The 24384-nt window shown below is 43.8% G+C and overlaps 1 protein-coding gene across 4 annotated transcripts in view; it reads left to right on the plus strand.

Annotated features, from left to right (window-relative positions):
- Positions 1-23136, plus strand: part of acox1 (acyl-CoA oxidase 1, palmitoyl) — an 80825-nt gene extending 57689 nt beyond the window's left edge. For 3 of the 4 annotated variants that reach the window (XM_069928997.1, XM_069928999.1, XM_069929000.1), the window contains 6 exons: positions 8077-8256; positions 15492-15668; positions 17225-17330; positions 18712-18855; positions 20325-20531; positions 21211-23136. In XM_069928997.1, the coding sequence (XP_069785098.1) occupies positions 8077-8256; positions 15492-15668; positions 17225-17330; positions 18712-18855; positions 20325-20531; positions 21211-21261 (865 nt within the window). In that variant the 3' untranslated portion in view covers positions 21262-23136. The remainder of the gene's footprint in view (positions 1-8076; positions 8257-15491; positions 15669-17224; positions 17331-18711; positions 18856-20324; positions 20532-21210) is intronic. The other variant, XM_069928998.1, reaches the window with a different exon arrangement.
- The last annotated feature ends 1248 nt before the right edge of the window (positions 23137-24384 follow it).

Genomic DNA, 24384 nt, shown 5'->3' on the forward strand with positions numbered 1-24384 from the left:
TCTTGAACCTAGAGGTGCTGGACTTCAGGCTTCTGTACTTTCGGCTTGAAATTTACCACAAGAAAATGGTCAGATTGGTGACGGTTAGTATGGGGAAGATACCAATTTGATAGTTTTTTGAGGAGGGCAGTGGGTGTTGTATGCAAGGAATTTTGTAAGGCATTTTGACAAGGTCCTTGGCTAATTCAGAAAAGGGATCCATGGTGAGTTGATTGTTTGGATACAAACTTGTCTAGTCTATAGAAAATAGGGTAGAGGTGTGAAGATGTTATTTGGGCTGAAGGCCTGTGACCAGAGATGTTCTGCAGGGATCCCAGGTTGTTTGTGATGTACATAAATGACTTGGATGAAGAAGGAGGTAAGTTGGCAGATGATACAAAGATTGGAGGATTTGTGGAGAGTGGAGGGCTAGTTGCATATGGAGGCAGAGAAGAGATAGATGGAGTTTATTTTGGACAAGTGTGAGGTGTTGCACTTTGGGAGGTAAAATCTAAGGGAAATATATGCAGTTAATGATAGGGCTGTTAAAGGCCTTTGTGTGCAGGTGCAGGCCCATAGCTCATTTAAAGTGGCCACAAAGTAGGTGGTAAAGCAGGTATATGGCAGTTTTTTAGACGTACAGCACGGTGACAGGCCACAAGCCTGTGCTACCCAATTTACACCCCACTAATGTACACCCTCCCAGTACATTTTGGGCAGGACATTGAATATAAAAGTAAGGAGATTATGTTGCAGCTATCTCAAACTTTGGTTAGGCCACATTGGAATACTGTGTGCATTTTTGGTCATCCCTTTACCAGAAGGAAGTAGAGTGTTTGGAAAAGGTGCAGAGAAAGTTTATCCGAATGTTGCCTGGTCTGAAGGGTATGAATTATGGGGAGAGTTATACTTGGAATGTTTTCTCTAGAGTTTCGGAGGCTGAGGGGAGACCTGATAGAGTGGGGAGGTGGGAATTTAAGGGAGATGTGCAGGCAAATTTTTACAGAGCTGTGGAAGCCTGGAATGGGCTGCTAGGTGTAGAGATGGAAGCAGATACAATAGAAGCATGTAAGAAGCTTCTAGATAGACACAAGAGTATGAAAGGGGTGGAGGGATCTTTATCATTTGCCAGCGGCAGATTTTTAGTTTTATTTAGACATCATTTTTAGCACAGACACGTAGGGTGAAGGGCCTGTGTTTGTATATGCTATCAAATTCGCAGATTTTTTTTGACTGAAGAATTTCTCTTTATCCAGTTTTATACCATTTAGTTATATTTTTCTCCTTCCTGGATCAAACAGGCCTTTCCTAACTGGAAAGAGAAAGGTGTCGGATCTTTTCGAGATCTATTTCTTGTTAGTTGTCTCATGTCTCCCAAATTCATAGCTTTTTAGGTATTTGAAGATTAGGAATATTTTTGAATACCCATTTAATAATTTTTCCCCATGCTCAGGAAGTAGATGTTGTCAGTGTAATTTTTCTTTTGCATCCCTTCCAGAAGGGCTTAATTGCTCACATTTATATCGAAATTATGTCAGGTTCCAATTGATAAGATTAAAAGAGCAAGGTGGGGTGGCGGTGGGGGGGCGGGGGGGTGATAGTTGCACACCTGTCCAGACACAAAGATTGCAACCAAGCCACACAGTACAATTCATACCGACTTTATTCGAGTGACGCTAGTGGGATGAGCTAGTGTTGGGTAGACAGGGTCACCTCACAATATTTAAGGCATTTTCCTGCATACAAATTGAATATCATTTCTTTGATTGTATTGTTACAACTTAAGTGGTATATTTTGCATATCCTCTTCCTAGGGACATGGAAATTTAATCTCACGTACAAATTATAATTAAGAGACATCCTTTCTGTATATAAAAAAAATCAACAGAAGTCTGGAAGGTTTGCTCTGAGTATCAGTATCAGTTCTCTGCCTACTTGATTTCTGGCTTCCAATTAACACATGTCAATGGATAGTTTCTCTCTAATCTTAAATAATTGAAGTTAACAGTGGTGGCCAAAACTGAGGAAAAGCACTGCCATCCAGGGACTGAGTGGCGTTGTCAGTGCTGCTGGATGTTTATTGCAGCCTTTGACAATATCTTTCTTTGGCTTGGCTTCGCGGACGAAGATTTATGGAGGGGGTAAATGTCCACGTCAGCTGCAGGCTCGATTGTGGCTGACAAGTCCGATGCGGGACAAGCAGACACGGTTGCAGGGGAAAATTGGTTGGTTGGGGTTGGGTGTTGGGTTTTTCCTCCTTTGTCTTTTGTCAGTGAGGTGGGCTCTGCGGTCTTCTTCAAAGGAGGTTGCTGCCCGCCGAACTGTGAGGCGCCAAGATGCACGGTTTGAGGCGTTATCAGCCCACTGGCGGTGGTCAATGTGGCAGGCACCAAGAGATTTCTTTAGGCAGTCCTTCTACCTCTTCTTTGGTGCACCTCTGTCACGGTGACCAGTGGAGAGCACGCCATATAACACGATCTTGGGAAGGCGATGGTCCTCCATTCTGGAGACGTGACCCACCCAGCGCAGCTGAATCTTCAGCAGCGTGGACTCGATGCTGTCGGCCTCTGCCATCTCGAGTTCTTCGATGTTAGGGATGAAGGCGCTCCAATAAATGTTGAGGATGGAGCAGAGACAACGCTGGTGGAAGCGTTCTAGGAGCTGTAGGTGATGCCGGTAGAGGACCCATGATTCGGAGCCGAACAGGAGTGTGGGTATGACAACGGCTCTGTATACGCTTATCTTTGTGAGGTTTTTCAGTTGGTTGTTTTTCCAGACTCTTTTGTGTAGTCTTCCAAAGGCGCTATTTGCCTTGGCGAGTCTGTTGTCTATCTCGTTGTCGATCCTTGCATCTGATGAAATGGTGCAGCCGAGATAGGTAAACTGGTTGACCGTTTTGAGTTTTGTGTGCCCGATGGAGATATGGGGGGGGCTGGTAGTCATGGTGGGGAGCTGGCTGATGGAGGACCACAGTTTACTTCAGGGTGACTTCCAGGCCAAACATTTTGGCAGTTTCCGCAAAACAGGACGTCAAGCGCTGAAGAGCTGGCTCTGAATGGGCAACTAAAGCAGCATCGTCTGCAAAGAGTAGTTCACGGACAAGTTTCTCTTGTGTCTTGGTGTGAGCTTGCAGGCGCCTCAGATTGAAGAGACTGCCATCCGTGCAGTACTGGATGTAAACAGCGTCTTCATTGTTGAGGTCTTTCATGGCTTGGTTCAGCATCATGCTGAAGAAGATTGAAAAGAGGGTTGGTGCGAGAACACAGCCTTGCTTCACGCCATTGTTAATGGAGAAGGGTTCAGAGAGCTCATTGCTGTATCTGATCCGACCTTGTTGGTTTTCGTGCAGTTGGATAACCATGTTGAGGAACTTTGGGGGGCATCCGATGCGCTCTAGTATTTGCCAAAGCCCATTCCTGCTCACGGTGTCAAAGGCTTTGGTGAGGTCAACAAAGGTGATGTAGAGTCCTTTGTTTTGTTCTCTGCACTTTTCTTGGAGCTGTCTGAGGGCAAAGACCATGTCAGTAGTTCCTCTGTTTGCGCGAAAGCCGCACTGTGATTCTGGGAGAATATACTCGGCGACACTAGGTATTATTCTATTTAGGAGAATCCTAGCGAAGATTTTGCCTGCAATGGAGAGCAGCGTGATTCCCCTGTAGTTTGAGCAGTCTGATTTCTCGCCTTTGTTTTTGTACAGGGTGATGATGATGGCATCACGAAGGTCCTGAGGCAGTTTTCCTTGGTCCCAACAAAGCTTGAAAAACTCATGCAGTTTGACATGCAGAGTTTTGCCGCCAGCCTTCCAGACCTCTGGGGGGATTCCATCCATACCTGCTGCTTTGCCACTTTTCAGTTGTTCATTTGCCTTATATGTCTCATCCTGGGTGAGGACCTCATCCAGCTCTAGCCTTAGGGGCTGTTGAGGGAGCTGGAGCAGGGCGGAATCTTGGACTGAGCGGTTGGCACTGAAAAGAGATTGGAAGTGTTCTGACCATCGGTTGAGGATGGAAATCTTGTTGCTGAGGAGGACTTTGCCGTCTGAGCTGCGCAGCGGGCTTTGGACTTGGGGTGAGGGGCCGTACACAGCCTTTAGAGCCTCGTAGAAACCCCTGAAGTCGCCAATGTCCGCGGATGAGCTGGGTTCGCTTGGCGAGGCTAGTCCACCACTCATTTTGGATCTCCCGGAGTTTGAGCTGAAGATGGCTGCGTGCGCGACGGAAGGCTTGTTTCTTCTCTGGACAGGACGGCTTTGTAAGGTGAGCCTGGTGGGCAGCTTGCTTCTTTGCCAGCAGCTCCTGGATTTCCTGGCTGTTATCGTTGAACCAGTCCTTGTTTTTCCTGGAGGAGAAGCCCAGTACCTCTTCAGTGGATTGCAGTATGGTAGTCTTCAGCTGATCCCAGAGGGTTTCAGGGGACGGGTCCGTGAGGCGGATTGCATCGTTGAGCATTGCTTTGAGGTTTTCCTGGAAGTTTCCTCTCACTTTGTCTGACTGCAGGTTTCCAACATTGAACCTCTTTCTGGGGGCTTTACTGTTCCTGGGCTTTGGCTTGAAGTGAAGGTTGAGCTTGCAGCGAACCAGCCGGTGGTCAGTGTGGCATTCAGCGCTGGGCATGACCCTGGTGTGGAGCACATCTCGTTTGTCTCTTTCTCGCAGCAGGACGTAGCATCTAACAGGTAGTAACTTATTCAGCTGTATTTGGGTGGGAAACCGATTTATGAATGGGCTGCCTTTTGACTATCAGTAGTCAGTTAGCACTATTTTGTTAAAAGATTCAGACAGCCATCAGGATATCTGGGGCCTGGGCTCCATAGAAGAGGTGAGAATTTATTCCTGTTCTTTAAAGTTCTAACCTGTTCTTCAGTTTCTTGACTGAGTAAAACTCGTGCTGACCTCCCTAGAAGCAATTTTTGTAGCTATCTTATAAACACAACTTTCTACAGGGAGTGGGGGGGTGTCATGTGATGACGTGGGGTTAGACTGCAAATCCCTACTTTCCTCAAAAAAGTTGAAAAAAAAGTCAAAAGGTTGGAAAAGTTAAGAAAAATGGTCTGAAGAGTTAAAGAATAATTTAGAATGTCACCAGAGAAAGAAAAACCAGCTGCAGTAATTCAAGAAGTTGAGCAAGAAAAAGATCGAGGAAAAGGAGGAGGATCCAGGAGCTGTCAAGAAGGTACTGCCCAGGGGAGATGAGCCAGGAGCCAGGGAGACCTTAAACACTGCTGTGCAGGGTCTCTCCCGACAATGGCCACCCGCTATGGGTGAAGACGCAGAATACAAAAAGGCAATTTCAAAAAATGCTGGTGGCTTTCAGCTCCAGTGGACAAGAAGAGCAAGAAATATGTTCTGAACAAGGATTTATGGACAAAATGATGAGGAAAGTGAGTCATTTATTTCTACAGCTGATATGAAAAATTGCATGGATAATTTCCAGCAATCTATGATGTTATTAACCGAAGAAGTTAAAAAATGCAGAGAGAGAATATCTGAAAATAAGAATTTTACAAGGGAAGTGGAAAAAATGATGCAGCAGGTGGACAAAAGATTTTGGCAGTCTAGATGAAAAAATTAAAGGAAACAAATTTGAAATTCAAGGCATTAAGGAACAAATGAAGAAGGTACAAATAGAAGCAGCTGCAACAAAAGATCAATTAATGCAAAAAATTGTCATTTTAGAAAATTTTAGCAGGAGAAATAACGTAAAGATTGTTGGACTTAAAGAAGGTTATGAAGGATAGGAAATCAAGAAGTTTTTACAGCATTGGATTCCGAAATCTTTGCAGTGGGGGGGTAACTAAGTTTCAAGAAGACATTGAGATTGAGACAGCACGTAGAGCACTGAGACCAAAGTCACAACCAGATCAAAGACCTCATCCAATACTGGTAAAATGAAGTAAGAGAGAAGATCTTGGAACTGCCAGCTAAACAAGCAAAAGAAAGTCCATCACCATTGGTTTATAATGGGAATGATTTTATTTTACTCTGATATAAGTTTTGATTTGTTAAAAAAGAGAAAAGAATTTAATGCAATTAAAAATGTATTGTGGAAATAAAGGTTATGCCTTTGTCTTGAGGTATCCAGCAGTTTTGAAAGTTTTTGTTCCAGATGGGGAAAACCATGTTTTTTACAGAGCCTAACGAGGTAAAGGTGTATGCTGATTCATTGCCAGAAAGAGAGAGACAGGTGGATGTTGACACAGAAGATGATCATTTAACTTAGCATGCTCGCTTATTATGTCAGCAATCGGACCACGTGTACGTCCCACTGCTTGCACGCATGCCAACTTCTGTCCTGGAGCAGATGAGACAATGCATGTCACCATCTTTTCCATGACTGCCCAGCCCACCGCACGTAACAAGCGGGGCCAGTTTGTCACGGCAGAGTTGTACGTCGCCACATAACACCCCCACCCCCCCAAGAATCGGTGGCGTCCTGTCGCTTGGGAGGGTTGTCTGCGTGCTGGCTGCTGCACTTGGACTGATTGTGTCTTGTCCAAATGTGCCAGCTTTAGCCAGTCTACCGTGAAAAATTCCTCCCTGTCCCCAATGTCTAAGGCGAAGATAGAACCTGTGTGGTGGAGCACCCTGTAGGGTCCTTCATAGGGTTGTTGAAGAGGTGCTCTGTCTGTCCCTGCATACGAAGACATAGCAGAAGACATTAAATTGCGGGGAACATGTGTAAGAGGCTGGCCATGTCGTGATGGTGTGGGGGGGGGTGGGGTTGCAGGGAACCCAGTTTCTCCCTTATGCACACGAGGATGGCCTCTATGTTTTGGGCTTGACCAGTGGGGGCAAGTCATCTTTAGGGGCTGTGCGGATCCCTAGGAGGACCGAGGGTAGTTCGTCCGCCCCCATTTTGGACCCTTGAGTCATGCCATGAGGGCCAATTTGAGGTGGCGATGGAACCGCTCCACTAGGCTTTTGGTTTGTGGGTGATAGGCAGTCATGCGATGGAGTTCAGTTCCTAGGAGCTTGATAGTTCGGCCCTCAAAGTGGACATGAACTATTGGTGGTAATGTGGACGCCGAAATGGGAGACCCAAGTGGGCAGGAAAGCACTTGCTCAGGAGTCAGCGGCAATGTTGGGAAGGGTAGTGTCGCCTCCATCCATCGGGTGAATCGGTCCACCATGGGAAGGAGATAACAGTACCCCCAGATATGAGCAGGGGGCCCACAAAATCTACGTGGACATATTGGAAATGGCATGAGGCAGGCTGAAGCTGCTGGATGGGTGCCCGGATGTGAGTCTGCAGCTTTGCCATCTGGCAGTCTGGGCAAGCCCGTGCCCATTCCGTGACTCTCGCAGAGTCCATGCCAGACAAACCTTGTGGAAATCATCTGGACCGTGGAGCGGATGGAGGGGTGTGACAAACGTACATGAGGTTGAAAACAGCCTTCTATCACTTCGCTGGTACCACTGGCTGGGGAATGCCTGTGGTGACGTCACAAAGGATGGTGGTGGTGCCATCGTCTAAAGGCAGGTCTTGCAGCTGGAGGCCAGTGACAGTCATGCAGAAGCAGCTCAGGGCACGGACTAGTTCATAGAAGTCAACACCCTGCTAAAGGGAACACACGGCCGGCCTAGAGAGGGCATCTGCGATGATATTGCATCTGCCGGAGAGATGGCAGATGGAGGTAGTGAACTCAGAGACGTACGACAGATGCCTCCTTGTTGAAGGCGAAAGACAACAGTTTGTGGTTGGTGTAAGCGGTGAAGTTCCTTCCCTCCAGGCAGTTATGGAAATGGCGGACAGTGAGGTAAAGGGCGAGCAGCTCCCTGTCAAAGGGGCTGTACTTGCGTTGAGGCGGGCGAAGGTACTGGCTGAAGAAAGCGAGTGGCTTCCATGTGTCATGCATGAACTGTTCGAGGTCTGCGCCCACTGCTGTCCTGGATGCATCGACTGTGAGTGCATCCATCCATGGGTGCACCAGCATGGTGGAGTGTACCAGGGCTTCATTGGTTGCGAGGAAACCAGCCATGGTGTAATCAGTCCAGTGGAGGTCCTTGGTAAAAACAGTTATCAGGTTGAAAAAATAATGGTGGAGGCCGAAGGAATGAACCTGTTGTAAAAGTTGACCATTCTCATGATCTCCTGCAGGTCCTTGAGCTTGTCTGGCTGTGGGAAATGGCAGATGGCATCCACCTTGTCTGAGAGAGGTACCACACCGTCTTTGGTGATGTGGTGGCCCAGGAAATCGATTTGCTCACAGCTGAACTCACACTTTGCGGGGTTGATTGTGAGGCCGGACTGTGCCAGTCGAGCGAAAAGTCAGCAAAGGTGGGCAATTTGTTTTTCTGGTGTGCTGCTTGTGACCAGGATGTCATCCAGGTAAATGAAGAGAAAGGGCAGGTCACACCCTATGGCATCCATCAAGCACTGGAATGTCTGCGCAGTATTCTTCAGGCCGAATGGCATCCTGAGGAACTCAAAGAGACAGAAAGGAATGGTGATGGCTGTCTTCAGCAGGTCATCTGGGTGGACTGGTATTTGATCAGTTCGACCATGGAGAAAATTTGTGTGCCACTGAGGTTCGCTATGAAGTTCTGTATGTGAGGTACTGGGTAGCAGTCCGGGCTGTAGCCTCGTTCAAACATCTATAGTCACCACAGGGTCGCCAACTGCCGTTGGCCTTGGGTATCGTGTGGAGAGTGAAGGCCAGGGACTGTTGGATCTGCGGACGATGCCCAACTCCTCTTTGTGTGTGAACTCCTCTTTGGCCAATTTGAGCTTGTCTGATGCCACCTGGCAGGCTCGCGAGTGAATGGGGAGGCTGTTAGTCATGATGTGGTGCTGGACGTCATGGGGCGGCTGCGTTGAGGAGAACTGTGGGCGAAGAATGGCTGGAAAGTCAGCGAGCGGGCGAGTGTAACGGTTGTCGATAGTGAGTGACCGGATTGTTGGATGTACCAAGGGGAACGGTTTGAAAAATCTCCATGTGGACCAAACGCTTGCCATGTGGTGACTGTGCCCAGAGGAAGTCCGCACGCAGCAGGGGTTTGTCTATGGCTGTGAAGGTGAATTTCCACTGGAGGTTTGTCTCCTCGAAACGTAGGGGTATGCATTTACGGCAGAAGGTTGTAATGGCGGAATTGTTAGCTGTAAGCAGGGTGAGGCCGGGTGGTCTCATGCACATCTCCAGGGAAGTCGATGGAATAATGCTTATCTTGGCTCCTGTGTTGACAAGGAACCTGCGGCTCGAGATGTTGTCCCACACATGGAGCAGGCTGTTCTGTGGCCACTAACAGCAGCCAGCCTGCTCATTTCCATGAAACTAGCAAGATTGCTGGCATTTGCGTGCCTCTGCTCCCCATCACTGGTGGTAGAACCACAGGCGCTGTTCCATGTGGGCTTGGCTCTGGCGGACGGTGTGGCATTCCGTCGGGGCACAGCTTGCGGGCGAGTTCACGTTGCAGTCTGACCACTTGGTGAACCACTTCGGGATTCTCGCGTTTGGTGCGGTAGAGGACGTCGGCTTTTGCTGTGACCTTGCGAAGGTCACTGAAGTCAGCATCTGCAAGCAGAAGCCTAATGTCCTCGGGCATTTTCTCCAGAAAAGCAGGGCTTAAGGCCCTCGGCCAGTGCAAGCATTTTGTCCATTAACGTGGACGGCATTCTGTTCCCCAAACTGTTCAGGTGAATCTGGCTGCCCTTTCGCATCGAAGATAGACCATAGGTACTAATAAGGAGGATGTTTAAAATCTGCATATTTACCCTATTCCAGTGGAGCTTGAATGAGGCCGTCTACACGGGCAGCGGTTTACTGGTCGAGCAAAGTACCTCGTTGAGTCAGAAGAGATTTGCTTGGTCAGGAACTGGGCCTCTGAAGTGTGGGGCCTGTTAATCCAGAAGATTGGTAACTTCAGCGCTATGGCGCCAACTGCTGCAGGGTCCATTAGGTTGAGTCATCAAGGCATGGAGACTCATTGGGGTCACCACTGTAGTGCACTGTGAGAGAGTAGTCAAACAGAGTGGAGACGCAGGCTGTTAGCTCGAGAGTCACAGCAGAATTTTCATTTAAACTTTGTGAGCTCACTTATTAGGTCGGCAGTCAGACCTTGCATATATCCCGCTGCTTGTGTCGCACTGACACAAGCATGCATTCCAACTTCTGTTCTAGAGTAGAAGAGACGGATGTGCGCCACCATCTTTGCTGCAACTGCCCCACTGACCACGGTTCGTCACGGCAGAGTTGTGTGTCGCTGCAATCTAATGCTTTTTCTGGGCTAGAAATGTATGAGATTCTGATGTCATTACCAAACAATAAAGCCCTGGGAGTAGATGGTTCTTCCCCTCCCCCCCCCCCAGAGTTTTAGAAAGAATTTAAGGAATTGTTAACACCTGTATTAATGAGAGTATAATATTAAATGAAGCGGTCGTATGAATCTTTTAAAACTGCCTTTACAACCTCCTTGTAGACCTATATATCCTTATTAAATACAGATGATAAAATTGTATCTAAACTATTAGCTAATAGATTAATTAAATATTTACCAAAATTAATAACTATGGATCAAACTGGTTTTCTTAAATAAAATAATATAGTTGTTTGAGTTTATTAAGTGTAGTCCAAAAAGAAAAGAAACCAGTAATCGTGTTTGCACTATTTATTTAAATTATTAAGTACATTTGGAATTCTAAATGTATTTATAAATTGGATAAGAGTATTATATAATCAACCAAAAGCTAAGTGATCACAAATAAGCAAATATCAAAGCCTTTTTTATTCAAAAGATCATCGAGATAAGGGTGCCCGTAATTGCCATTTTTATTTGCTTTAGCTATAGAACCATTGGCGGAGAAGAGACAATGAGATTAAAAGTTTTGAAATAGGTAATAAAGAACATAACATTAGTTTATTTGCAGATGATGTTCTAGTTTATTTAACAAAACTAGAAATATTGTGTAAACTAAATATTAGTAAATGTTGTTAAGAGTGAAGTGATGCCTATGGTTGATATAGATTATTCTCAAAATTTAAAAATGACAAAATTTAAGTGGCAAAAGGAAGCAATTAAATATTTAGGAATAAAAATAGATAGAAATTTAAATAATTTATTTAAATTTAATTATTTACCATTATTGAAAAAAAATTGAGTATGATTTTAAAAATGGAAAGATCTGTCAATAACTTTAATAGGATGGGTAAATTGTATTAAAATGAATATTTTTTCGAGAATACTGTATTTGTTTCAATTGTTGCCCATTCCTATACCAGAGAAGTTTTCCCAAGAACTAAATAAAAATATAAGGACATTTATTTGGAGAGATAAAATGCCAAGAGTAGTCTTGTAAATTTGAGCAAGGAGGATTAAGATTATAAAATTTTAAAAATTATTATAAAGCAGCTCTTGTCTTCCTATTATCAGATTGGAGAAAAAAAACTGGGTTTAGATTGAAATGAATAAAAAAGGAGAAATTAATAAAGTATTTTTTGTGTAATTGGAACAGTGAGTTAATTGGAAAAGAAGACAGAAGTACTGATTTTAAAGCATTTGCTTAAGATATGGAACTGTATCCATATTGAAAGAAGAATTTAAAATACTTAACATGATCTTAAAACAAAATCAGCTTATTCCTTTTACTTTGAATAATTGTTTATTTGATACTTGGTACAGAAAAGGTTTACAGAAGATAAAATATTGTAAATTAGGTTCCTTTTTTATGACTTTTGAACAAATGAAATACAAGAATACAATTTTCTCATTATCAACTTAAATCATATTTAAAAGGGAAATTAAGCACAAATTTAAGACTTCCATTACAAAGTCAATTTGAACATTTAATTACAGATACTATGTATATAAAATTGCAAGATACTATGGGGAAAAAAAAGACTTGCATAAATCAAAATAAAGAGGTAAAAAGATTTAAATATGCAAATTCAAGGTTATGCCAAGAAAGTGTAACAAATACAATTAATGTTAGATCCCACATGGTACTGTGACAGATTATATTATATTTTATATTATATATAGATATATTTTAAAGGAGATAAATTGTGGCAGGTGTTTTAATGTAGGTCACATACAAGCACTTCAAAACAGATCTCATTTAAAATGCCAGAGCTCTGCTCAAGCCAGACAGTCCAGGCTCTGGGTGCCTTTGCAAAAACTTGGAAGAATGCCAAAAAGGACTTCACAAGTAGGTGTTAATTGGACATGCTGTGGAGTAATAGATTATTGTTTTGGAAAGCAACAGATGAACAAACTCGGAAGATTAGGTGCGGAGCTGCATCTGTCTGAGTGCAGTTGGCTGTTCTAAGAGGGTCATGTGGTTTTCTCAGAGAGAGAGAATTCAGTTCAACAGATCTACAGTTCAGCAGCAGCTGAGACTGGAACAGGACAAGCTGGGAAGCTTGTGGGGGAAAAAAAAACATTTTGAAGATGGGTTGTGAATGCTTGGTTCACCCTGGTCAAACAAAGCCCTCAAGAGGAGAGGACTGGCTGCCTAATGTTTCACCTGAAATAAGAGAAACAAAGAGGTGCAAAAACTTGGAGGAATGCCTATAAGGACTTCACAAGTAGGTGTTAATTGGACATGCTGTGGAGTAATGGAATATTGTTTTGGAAAGCAACAGATGAACAAACTCGGAAGATTAGGTCCGGAGCTGCAAAGAGGTGACCTGAAAGAAAGAGGTTATCATCTGGAAAACCCTGATAGGGCGTTTTTTTGGCAAGACACTGAAGTGGCTGCTCGAAAGGGATCAGTTGTGAGTGTCCAACGAGCAAAAAAAATCTCTCACTGAAAACCGACAAGAACCTTCCTGAGCGGTAACCATTTACTTTTCAAGCACCAAAGCTTGGTGAAATTCATAAATGTTAAATTCTGTGCGTAATATAAGAATTGCCTGTAACCAGTGAACTTGGAGGAGTGAGAGGTGAGATTGGACTGCTAATCAAATAACTTATTTTGAACGTATATACACATGCGCTTAGAATTAGAAGGGGGTTAAGTTAGGTTAAGTAAGTTAATAGTAGTAAGTTAAAAGTTTGATTCTGTTTTCATGTTTAAAGATAATTAAAAGCAACTTTTGTTTAAGTAACCATTTGTCTTGGAGAATTTATGTTGCTGCTGAGTTTTTGGGTCCTCTGGGCTCATAACAGTACAATATAATTTTTTACATCAATTATACTATACTCCATATAAATTAAATGGACAAATTATTCTGATAAACAAGGAAGTAGGGACCTTTCTACATTCAGTTTGGTCCTGTGTAAAGTTGAAAATATTTTGAAAGATTTGAGTATTATTAGGACAAATGATGAAGATAAAAATACAAAAAGACCCCAGAATATTTTTACTTGGTGATATATATGTGAAGCAGATTTTAAATGATCAAGTACGATTTTTGAGTACAGTAGTGGTTGCAAAAAAATGTGTGGTAATAATGTGGAAAACAGAAAATTTTATAATGATGGACAGATGGAATACTGAAATAGAAAATTGTATACCATTATAAAAAATTACATAGTTTGAGGAATCAGATCGGGAACTTTTATAAGATTTGGGAACCATATATGGAATTTGTTAACAAAAGTCCATCCATATCACCCACTCCTCTCAATTAATAATGAAAAGATACAAAATTATATTAGGAAAATATAAAGAGTGATTAATATATAGTTTAGGTTTTTTCTTTTCGGGGAGGGGTGGGGAAGAAAAATTAAAAATGTTTATCATTTTGTATTGAATAGTATTTAGAATTGAATTTGTTATTGATACAAGTGATAAATAAAAATTTCAAAGAAAAAGCAATGGAACAGGATTTACAATGAACTATTTGTGGGAAAGGATTTTAAAACTGTTAATACATCCTCAATCTGTGCCCGTCATTAACTCATCCAATTTAAGGTTGTACACCCGACACGTGTCCAAAGATAAATTGGCATGAATACGTCCGAATGTCCGTTCCTGTTTCAACTGGTGTTTCTATGGGGTGGCATCATTAATTTTCATATGTTGGTTTTGCCTGGCATTGGAATCTTATTGGAAGGAAATTTTTAACACTTTATCTACAATTTTAGCTGTTAATTTACAGCTGAATCCATCTGTCATCATCCGATCGCCATGTTGTTGCATTCACGACATTATTGGCTAGAAGATCTATTTTGCCTAGGTGGAAAGATTCAATTCTGCCTCCCTACATCAGTGGATGTGCCAAACTTTAGCTTGTTTATACTTAGAAAAGATTAGATCTGCTCTAACTGATACCAATATTAAATTTGATAGAAGGTGGCACCCGTTTACGAATTTATTTCATAATTTTTTTAACCAGCTTTAATACCATATGTTTTATTATTGTTTTTCCCTTCATGTCAACTTCTTTTATTCATGTTAGGGAACATTTTCTTGTTTCTTATTGAATTTCGTTGCGTTAAGGCATTTCAACTATTAGGTTAGGGGGTCAACCTCCTTATATATTTCAGGATTAGTTTGTTAGTTTAGATTGTATATCTTTTCTACTATTTTTAGTATTTGAACAGTTGAGCTGTGAGGAATCAATTATTGTTTATGATGTATATCCATTTGATTTATAATCTGTAACCTTGATTTTGTGATGCTTAAAATTAATAAATGGATGGGAAAAGAAAGAACAGTATCCACTGGTCAACAGTAAGTGCCATATTGGTGAGGGGGTGGGGTGGGGAAGGGGACATCCTATATAAAGAGTATCACTCAAAATCTTTTAGGTGGAAATTCTATACCAGGGTCGTCCTGTCACATGGGTCATCCAACGAGTCGTCCTGTACTACGGGTCGTCCAATACAGAGTCGTCCTGTACCACGGGTTGTCCAAAACGGAGTCGTCCTATACGGGTCATCCTATACCATGGGTCATCTGATATGGAGTCATCCTGTACCAGGGTTGTCCAATAGAGTCGTCCTATACCACGGGTCATCTGACACGGGGTCGTCCAATACAGAGTCGTCCTGTACCACGGGTTGTCCTATACATGTCGTCCTGTACCACAGGTCAACCAATACAGAGTCATCCTATAGGGTCGTCCTATACCACGGGTCATCTGATACGAAGTCGTTCTATACCACAGGTTCTCCAATATGAAGTCATCCTGTAACACGGGTTGTCCTGTAGGGTCGTCCTGTACCTCGGGTCATCCAATACAGGGTCGTCCTGTACAGGATCGTCCTATACCACAGGTTGTCCTGTACAGGGTTGTCCTGTACCATGGGTTGTCCTGTACAGGGTCATCCTGTACCACGGGTCATCCTGCACCTCAGGTCATCCTGTACCACTGGTCGTCCTATACCATGAGTCACCTAATGTGGAGTCATTCTATTCCATGGGTCATCCTGTACCATGATACATATAGTATTGTACTTCTGCTCTACTCACCTGAAGTACAAAAACAAAACTGTTGAACTGTGTCTTGATACATGTGGCAATAAAAGATTCAGTTAATCCCCAACCCCTTATCTACTTGCATCCTTGGAGACTTATGTTACTTGAGTTCTTTGCTGGCATTGTATTATCCAGGTTTTTATTTGTTGCAGATACCTGTTCAAGAGTTACACCAGGGCCAAGTCTGGGCAGAGGCTATCGGGCACAGTGTCGTACCTGAATGACTTGTGCAACCACATCCAGCCCCAGCAAGTGGCCGGCCGGCCCCCATTGGCGAACCTTGACAATGTCACTAGGCTTGTTGAAGCATACAAACTGCGAGCGGCCAAGTAAGTTTGTGGCCTGGTCCTGATTGCTGGTCCAGATTCATTGACTTCCTTGTTGCTTCTAGGATGACCATTATGCCTTCAGAGTATATGGGGCAGGGCGAGCACCTCCCACCGAAATTCTCAGTGCCTGCAATGTGATTAACAGGTGACGCAAAGCTATATTTGCATGCCATAGAAACTCCTGTTGAAATTGTTCTGTGATCTCATTTTGAGCCAAAGCTGTGATGTGTTTACTGTATAAGGTGTGACTAACTGATTGGCATGTAGATGTTGGGTGTGAATTTTGGGGAAGTAAATAATCCAAATGTTAAATCTTATTTGCTTACACTGCAGCAGAGGAGAAGGCATCCTTAGATTGCCCAGCTTCGCACCATGTCACTTGGTACCCTTAACCAAGTTTGACGTATTTTAATTTTTAGATACTTTTAGTTGTCCATCAGTCTCTTTAGTATTTTGAGGAAGTGTCCTGGATCTCTGTTTTCTGACATCACTCTCAAATAGCTTGGCTGCGACTATATATTATTCGTCTTGTCCCAGATATTGCTGTTTAAAATAATTTCTCAGTGTGTGCTTATAATCTAATACAGATGCCGGGGATCATTCACTAAAGTTCCTTCTCAAAAATTCTACTGACGTTTTCGAGACAATTTGCTTTGTTTTGTTTTCTGCCCAAGAAGTTTCTTCTGTTAAACCTTTTCAAAAACTTTCTGGAGCCTGTAAACGTATGGTCTTGACTATCAGCTTGGCTCCACAGCTTTTTGTGCAGAACATGGTTGTAATCTTAGCTCCTTGTTTATCAAGAGGTCAAACTGATAAGCAGAGTACTGCTGGAGCAGTCAGGCAGTCGAGGCTTTGCTGTGGTCGTACCACTTGCAGTCAGATACTCTGGCAAGGCCAGTTCTGGATCTGGATCTGTTGGAGTATGCAATGGAGTCTGCAGCAAGGGTCAGGATGGGGAAGTCATGGAAATGGGGGTTGTCACTGCATTGGGCTAAATGCCCACCTTTGTGGAATTGTACTTACAGTGATCATTGCCCTGTTTGCCTGAAATGCATCTGGCAGTACCTCTGATGCTTTGTTCTTGCTTCCATTCCCTCTCTGAATACAGTCTTGCATTGATTGATAGAATTTGTATCCACAAGCAGACACGTCTCCCTGCTCTACCACCCTCCGTGTTTTTTTGCCTTGATTATTAGGATGTATTCACTTCAGACACAAACCATCTGAGCAATCCTGTGAAGGAATATTTAATGAGAATTCAGTGAAATGTCCATTTTATGTTTTTATTACCATCTGGGGGCCTGTAGACAAGGGTCACTAACTACCAGCATAGATAAGGGTCCAAACAAGGGAGACCAGAGATGCTGGAAAACTGGAGCAGCACACCAGATACTGGAAGAACTCAGTGGACCGGGCAGCATCCGTGGAAGCCAATGGGCCATCCAGCATTTTGGGTGTTGTTACATGTACAGGGAGGCCCTGAGGCCTAGGATCTGTGATTAACTTCTTGTTGCTGTGTCACGTCACCTTTGCTTATCCATCTCCTTCCACCCCAGCCTAGTTGAAGGAGCAGTACAGAGTTATCATGTGGAGCTTGGGTGCAGAATCAACAAGGAGGAAGCATGGAACAGCACTGCCATTGACCTGGTCAGAGCCTCAGGGGTGAGTTATGCCTGTTGAGGTCACCACACTGCTCTGGGAGACCAGCTTGTTCTTTCCCCATCACCTGTTCCCTTCCTTTCCTGCTCTGCTGTTACAAGGGATAAACTTCTCTTGACATTGCCCTTCGAACTGAATCACTGGAGCCACAGCTGTAATGTGTTTGAAGGTGTGTGCATGACACACTCTGCAGCTGGCAACAATATCCAGTGCATGAAGCATTGACCAACTGTTGTGATGTGAGGAAAGGTGAGCGAGCTGGGACTTTTCTCTTTGGAGTGACAGAGAACGAGTGATGCCTTGATGAATTGTATGAGAGACATAGGTAGGGTGGACAGGCTTCATCTTTTTACAGGGCAGCAATGGCCAATACCAGAGGACATTTGTTGAAAGTGAGAAGGGAAAAGATTAGGCGAGATTCGTCAGAGGTGGGTTTTTGACACAGAGAGTGGTTGATGCCCGGAATGCATCGTCGAGGTTGGTGATGGTGGAGGCTGGAACAATAGGGACTTTCAAAAGACTCTTGGATGTGAAAAGTAGAGGGTTCTGGGTGTGAAGTTGGAAGGATTAGATTGTTGTGGAGTTGACTTACATGGGTCAGCTCAATGTTGTGGGCTGAAGGGCTTGTACTGTGTTGTAACTATGTTATATGATGCATTTGATTTCTGAAGTTGCAGAATGACATGGGATTGTGCTGGAGTCAAGGAGGTAATGGTTCACTTTGTTGGAAACTTGGTGGGGGGGGGACATATTTGAACATGATACAGAGCTGGTAATGTGCTGTTTAGAAATGTTTCCTGAGAATAGGATGGAGATGTGGAGATGCACACATTGAACTGCTCAGCACGCCATTGGTACCTGGGTATCGCTTGCCATGGCTCGGTGGTTCAGGCGGAGGGCCAGTGATTTGAGCACTTAAGCTCAGCCCATGCTCCACAGTAGTCCCGGGGAGTCCTGCACAGACATAGGTGTCACCTTTCAGATGAGAGGTGGTGAAACTGCAGCTCTGCTCTCTCGGGTGGGTGTAAATGAGTGGGGAAGAGTTACCAACATAGTGGCCAATATCTGCCCTGCACTCAGCATTAATAAAGTAGGCTTCACTATCACGTTGGGTAAGAACTGGGACCTTCCTATATTAAAATAGAGACTGTGTCCCAAGTGTAAAGCATGTTGGAATTTCCTGGATGGATGTGGATGGTAGCACATAAATGCAATTTTTTCCCCCTAAAATACTGGAAAGAGGTTGTACTGTATTTGCAGTATGAAGCGCACCACACCCCTCTCCATTTTGTTTCTCTCTTATCTTGTGGAACTTATTTCTTTCTGGAGGAGGGGTTCAGCTGAACATGTTCATTTAATTATGTTCTTGCTCTTTGTCCCTTAGGCCCATTGCCACTATGTGGTGGTGAAGCTGTTTGCTGCCAAACTGTCCGAGATCACAGATGGCTCAATTCACAATGTTCTCTGTACCCTCTTCCGGTTGTATGCACTGCATGGAATCAGCAAGAATTCTGGAGACTTTTTGCATGTGAGTGGATTAAGCTACAGCAGCAAGGGTGTAGGTGTATGGTCCTATATTCCTGGAGCATAGAGGGCTGAGGGGAGCCCTTTGAGATGTAAAACATCATGAAGGGCATGTTGTCAAGGTAGATGAATTCTAGGACTAAAGGGCATGGATTTAAGTTGAGAGGGGAGAGATTCATGAAGGAATCTGGGGTGCAGCTTTTTTACTCAGGCCATATCGGTAGAAGTTCAATTACAAAATATTAAAGATGTGGACATGTACATGCATAGGAAGGATAGAAGGATGTGGGTCAAATGGGGTTATCCCAGAACACCAGATTGGTTGTCCTGTATCTTGCTAGATGACTGATTCCAAAAAAAGTGTGCCGACCCTTGTAGGAGTTACATGAGGCTTGATAATACAGTACAACTCCGATTATCTGAAATCAGATCCTCATATCCAAAAATCTTTCAGAGCCAAACTGACTGGGCAGTTCCCGTCAGCGGCAGCAGCGGACCTCGGGCTCCCAGTGCCGGCAGAAGTGGCACGAGTGGGGCCTCGGTGGGGAAGTGTCAGTGATTGCCAGTGGCCAGCATTTTGTTTTGGTCATTATTTTAATGCTTATAAAGCTTTACCTTGTTTGTGGTTGTTTAAACACAAGTGATTTGCTGTTGCTACTGGGCTGTTTTTAAAAATGACTGCTTCTCCAAAAAAAAATGTTTATTCGAAATAGGCCCAGGCCCAGTCCTGACCCAGTTTGGATAATCGGAGTTGTACTGTATACCAGGTCAGTATGTTTTATGATGGCTGCCTTTTGTAAAATACATAACCCAGCATGGTAGGGAATGTGTAGAGCATGGATCGCCCATTGTACATTTTGCTTTAACTTCAATATAATCAAAGTGCAATAAAATGAGATGAATCTGTGATTGTAAAATTGGCACCGTGTGAATCCAGCAGTGGGAGTTCCTGCCTCCCCGTTCAATCCTAACCTCAAGCTCTGCCTGTGCAAAGTTTGCATGTTGTCCCTCTGACTAACTTGGTTTCCTCCCATGTCCTGGAGATATGCAAATTGGTGGATTAATTGGCTGCTGTAATTTACCCCTAGTGTAGAGGTCCATGGGATGGGGCAGAGATACAAGAGTTTATCTGGTTACAGGGAAAATTAATGGGAGAATGGGATTGCTCCATGGGTGACTGCGGTCTAGGCGTGCTGACTCTGTCTGAAGATATAGATTGTGTTATTTGATCTGTAGAAGCCTCGTGCTTGAACTTGGATTGTAATGTGAGCCCTGCATTGTCCCGGGATGTGAGACTGGATTGTGATGTGAGCCCAGCGGAGGCCTGGAATATACTTGGATTGTAATGCAAGCCCTATGCAGTCCTTGGATATGATATTGATCATTGTGCTTGATCTGCACTGTCCTGACTTACAAAATTGTATTGAGTGTGTCATCTGCCCTGTCCTCTTCTAACACTGTTGCCCCCTACAGGCTGGGATCTTTAATGACCATCAGATCTCCCAGGTGCATCAATGTGTGAAGGAGCTGCTGGCTGCAGTGCGGCCCAATGCTGTGGCTCTGGTGGACGCCTTCGATTACCCTGACGCCATCCTTTCATCTGTGCTTGGTCGCTACGATGGCAATGTCTATGAACACATGTTTGAATGGGCAAAGCGGTCACCTCTGAATCAAAATGAGGTAAAAACGATCTACAGGCTGTCATTGGCCCTGAGGATATTGATACAAATTGGAAATTTTTTGACTGTTGCCTATTTTACAATCTTGAGTGCCAGGATGTATTAGAACTGGGTAAGGCAAAAGAGAGTCCCTGCGGAGATGCTGAGTGCCCATGGATTCACCTCCAGCATTCCTGCAGCCTCTGCAGTAGCACAGACTCCTGTTCGATTCATCGGCAACCCGCGTTCCAGCTCCAAACCGCCAACACTATCAGGAACCTCAGCACCCTCTCAAATCCCGGCTTTGATACCTGGTTCCCATGAGCCAGTGTCCAGCAGCCCACATCCCAGGCAGTACCCCTGACTGCAATTCACCTGAAGCCTATGTGGGTCCCTCCGTGGCTGAGCTGCTTGCTGTTCTGCTGCCATAGACACCTTCCTTTTAGAGTTCTTCAGTCACTGAGCTCCTTGCTGGTCCGGTAGGGTCATCTCCTATGCTTCTTAATAGGGGGGGAGGGTGTTCTCCTGATATCCAGTGCCTTGCTGGGATTTTGCTATTAGTTACTGTTGATGGATTAATGATGGTTTGGGAGCATTGCCCATGGCTGGCGAGGGTCATAAAGGAATCATTTACAAAGTGATTGTCAGGCAGGTGCTTGTTTGGTTATTGAAAACTGAATGGGGTGTTTTTTTGTTCACAGGTCCATGAATCATTCCACAAATATCTGAAGCCACTGCAGTCCAAACTGTGATGTTTCTTTGGTCAAGAATTGGGCCAGCTGAAAATCAGACTCTCTCTCTTTCGTTTCAGTCCTCCAGCAGTTGACCCAGTAGAATTGCTGTCCTTTCCAGCTCCTGTCTCTATTGAGCCATTCCTGCCTCATCCTGTGCTCTGGTACCATTGTGTAATTGGAGCCCATTCTGCCTTCCTGCACAGTTCATATCCCCTGCCTGTCTCTGGCCCGAACGTATGTGGAGGGTTAGAATGCACCAGCAATGATACAGCAGAGTTTTAGTTCCTCAACCTTATTTCCAATCTAATACGCCATCCTACATTCCCCTTGCTCTCCTCAAAGCTTTAACACTGACAGGCGCTGAGGACAGCAAAGATCAACCGAAACATTCTTCTCTAAACTGATTTGTACCATTTTTAAACCAGTTTTAACGTTTGCTTTTTGTTTTGCACATTGGCTGCCAGCACAACCATTAATGCTCTAGCCCTCTGGTTAATCTACATCAGTGAGCTTGTAATTTGATGTTCAAGAAAGGACAGGTTGCGTGGGACTGGAGGTTGGCAGCTGATCTGAAAGCACAGTCGAGGACTTTACAATGTGTTCCTTGCTCTCTGAGCCTTTGTCTTATGGACGACTGCAACACATATTTCCTTGTCCCGTGTATTGATTGATTGATAGAGCACTGAATTAGCCATTTCATCAATGAGTAGGATCATTGAATTATCAGAATACATTTCACACAAGCTCCTTTCTGAAGCATTTCCGAATTCAGAGTCTACTTTTCTCTTGCATTTCCAGTGACAGTAATTTAAGAGACTAATTTGAAAGAGCATCTATGTAGAGTAAAAAGGATTACACTACTAAAATCGTTGAGCCTTAAATCGATGTGAAATTGTCTTAAATACTTGAATTCTGTATGTTTCGGGGTAAAATCAATGAAGGATTTGTTTTACCTGAGCCTTTGTTTGGGACTTTTTCCCATCAAGTAACTTGGTATCAATGTATAATGCAGTCCTGACGCCTTCATTGTCTTGTACTGCAGTGATATTGGATACGGCTTGGAAGCTTTTTTTTTTCTCTCTCCTCCATCCTTTCTATCCCTTCTATTCCTATCCTTTCTTGTCATTATAGACTCATTTCTAACAGCTGCACAATTTGAAATTGTCATGAATTGAGGGGCTAAATAATTTGAGCAGATGAATTATGATACAGTGTGTTTACATCTGACTCCTGGGCTTATGGCCAAGGTGAAATAGAGCAGTTTTTATGTAATTTTAAACTCGAAATCTTGCGCAACAGGCAAGCCACATGTTCTCAAATTCTGTCTAATTTCATGCATTGTTTTAAAATTCAGAGTTAAATTAGAATTTATTAACTGTTTTCAGTGACAGTGCTTGGAATTGTTCAGGATCCCTGCAGTTAAGAGATCAGGTTGCAAACTGTAGCAGTGACTTGCCCTGGCTCCATTTAAGCTGTCTCCAAGCTGCACCACATCTGTCCTCTGTCCTAGAGAGGGCGTTGGGTTGGCAGAGACAACATTTTGCTGTCTGTTTGGTACACTGTTGAGTGAAGGTGAGTCTAGAACACCCATCAGCCTGATTAATTCCAGGTTTCAATACACGACCGAGAAGGGAATTTTGTGTATAGATTGTTGATAGTTGCTTGTTCATTCAGCAACACCAGCTATCATCGCAGGTACCAGTGTTTGAAATCATTCTGTCACTTTAAATTATGATGACCCCAAGGGTTAAACTGCAGACTCAACTTAGAATCTTTTTGGAGGGAATGATACTGTTTGTTGATGCTGTACTGAATTTGTTTATGGAATCAGTGCTGCACTTTAAATACTATTTGACATATCTAAAATTAATAAAATAGCAGTACAACAGGCAACTTGAGTCTATGTGAGTATTTAACTGCCTGTGCTGTCCTCATTCAGGAAGAATACGTGAGATTTTAGACATACAGCACGGTGACAGGCCCTTCCAGCCCACGAGCCCATGCTGCCCAATTACACCCAATTGACGTACACGTACAATTGACATATGTTTTGAACGGTGGGTGGAAATTGGAGCCCCCCCGGGAAAACACACGCAGACACGTGGATAACTCCTTACGGATTGTGCGGGTCCCGATCGCTGGCACTGTAAGTGTTGCGCCAACCACTACCCCAACCATGCCGCAGTTTGGAGGAACCTTGAAATAGCCAGATATCTTCAAAAGGATAAAAACGTGAAAGGTAAAATGACAGCATCTGTTCACCAAAAGTTAATGTTAAACACTTGTGTGAGGTAGGTGGATGTGGATGTTCCTGGCTCCCTGTTTGAGATGGATGTAGAACATGTTAAGCTTGTTTGGGAAGTATTGTGCTATTGCATGCTAATGCTGCCGACTGCTTTGTGGTCAGTGAGCCCATTCATCCACTCTTGTCGATTCCCTTTGCTCTTTAGGTTTGGATTCCCCTATTCTGGGGAAAGAAAGATTCTGTCATCGTTAATCTTATCTGTATCTGAAATGCAGTGAATGATGATGATTGGTTCAGCCAACAGCTCAGTCAAAGGTGTTTGGACCAACCTTCAAGTTGAGAGGGGAAGAATTTCAGTAGGTAATAGGTGCAGGAGTAGGCCCTCAGCCCTTTGATCACTGGCATTCACTGTGATCGTGGCTGAAATTCCTTTTGCAACATCCCATTGACACACCCCAGAAATGTGGTCGCAATTGTAGATTGTGGAAATGTGACATCAAACCTGCACATTGTAAGGTCCCACAAATAGTGACCAGGTCATTTATTTTTATATATTTAGAATATTGGCTTGGCTTAGCTCCTCTACTGGTTGCATATCAGCCTTGGAGGTTTGGCCCAGCCTTGCCCTGGTTATTATTAGGTTATTGAGATGAGACCTGAAAAGGTCCCCTCAAACTCAGAGAGTTTCCTGCTACCAATATCGGGTAAGAGAATAAGCTGATTATCTAATTTGTAGTTGTGCTGTAGGCTGGAAGGCTGTAGGATTACTGGAACCAAACACACTGCATCTGGTGATAAATCAACTCATGTAACCCATATCATAATGTGTGTGGCACCTTCATTCTCTCTCCCCCTCCTTCCATCTAAGTCCATGTTGTCATTTCTTGGTGGGTCCA

Source organism: Narcine bancroftii, chromosome 3, assembly GCF_036971445.1.
Source record: "Narcine bancroftii isolate sNarBan1 chromosome 3, sNarBan1.hap1, whole genome shotgun sequence".
Lineage (NCBI taxonomy): Eukaryota > Metazoa > Chordata > Chondrichthyes > Torpediniformes > Narcinidae > Narcine > Narcine bancroftii.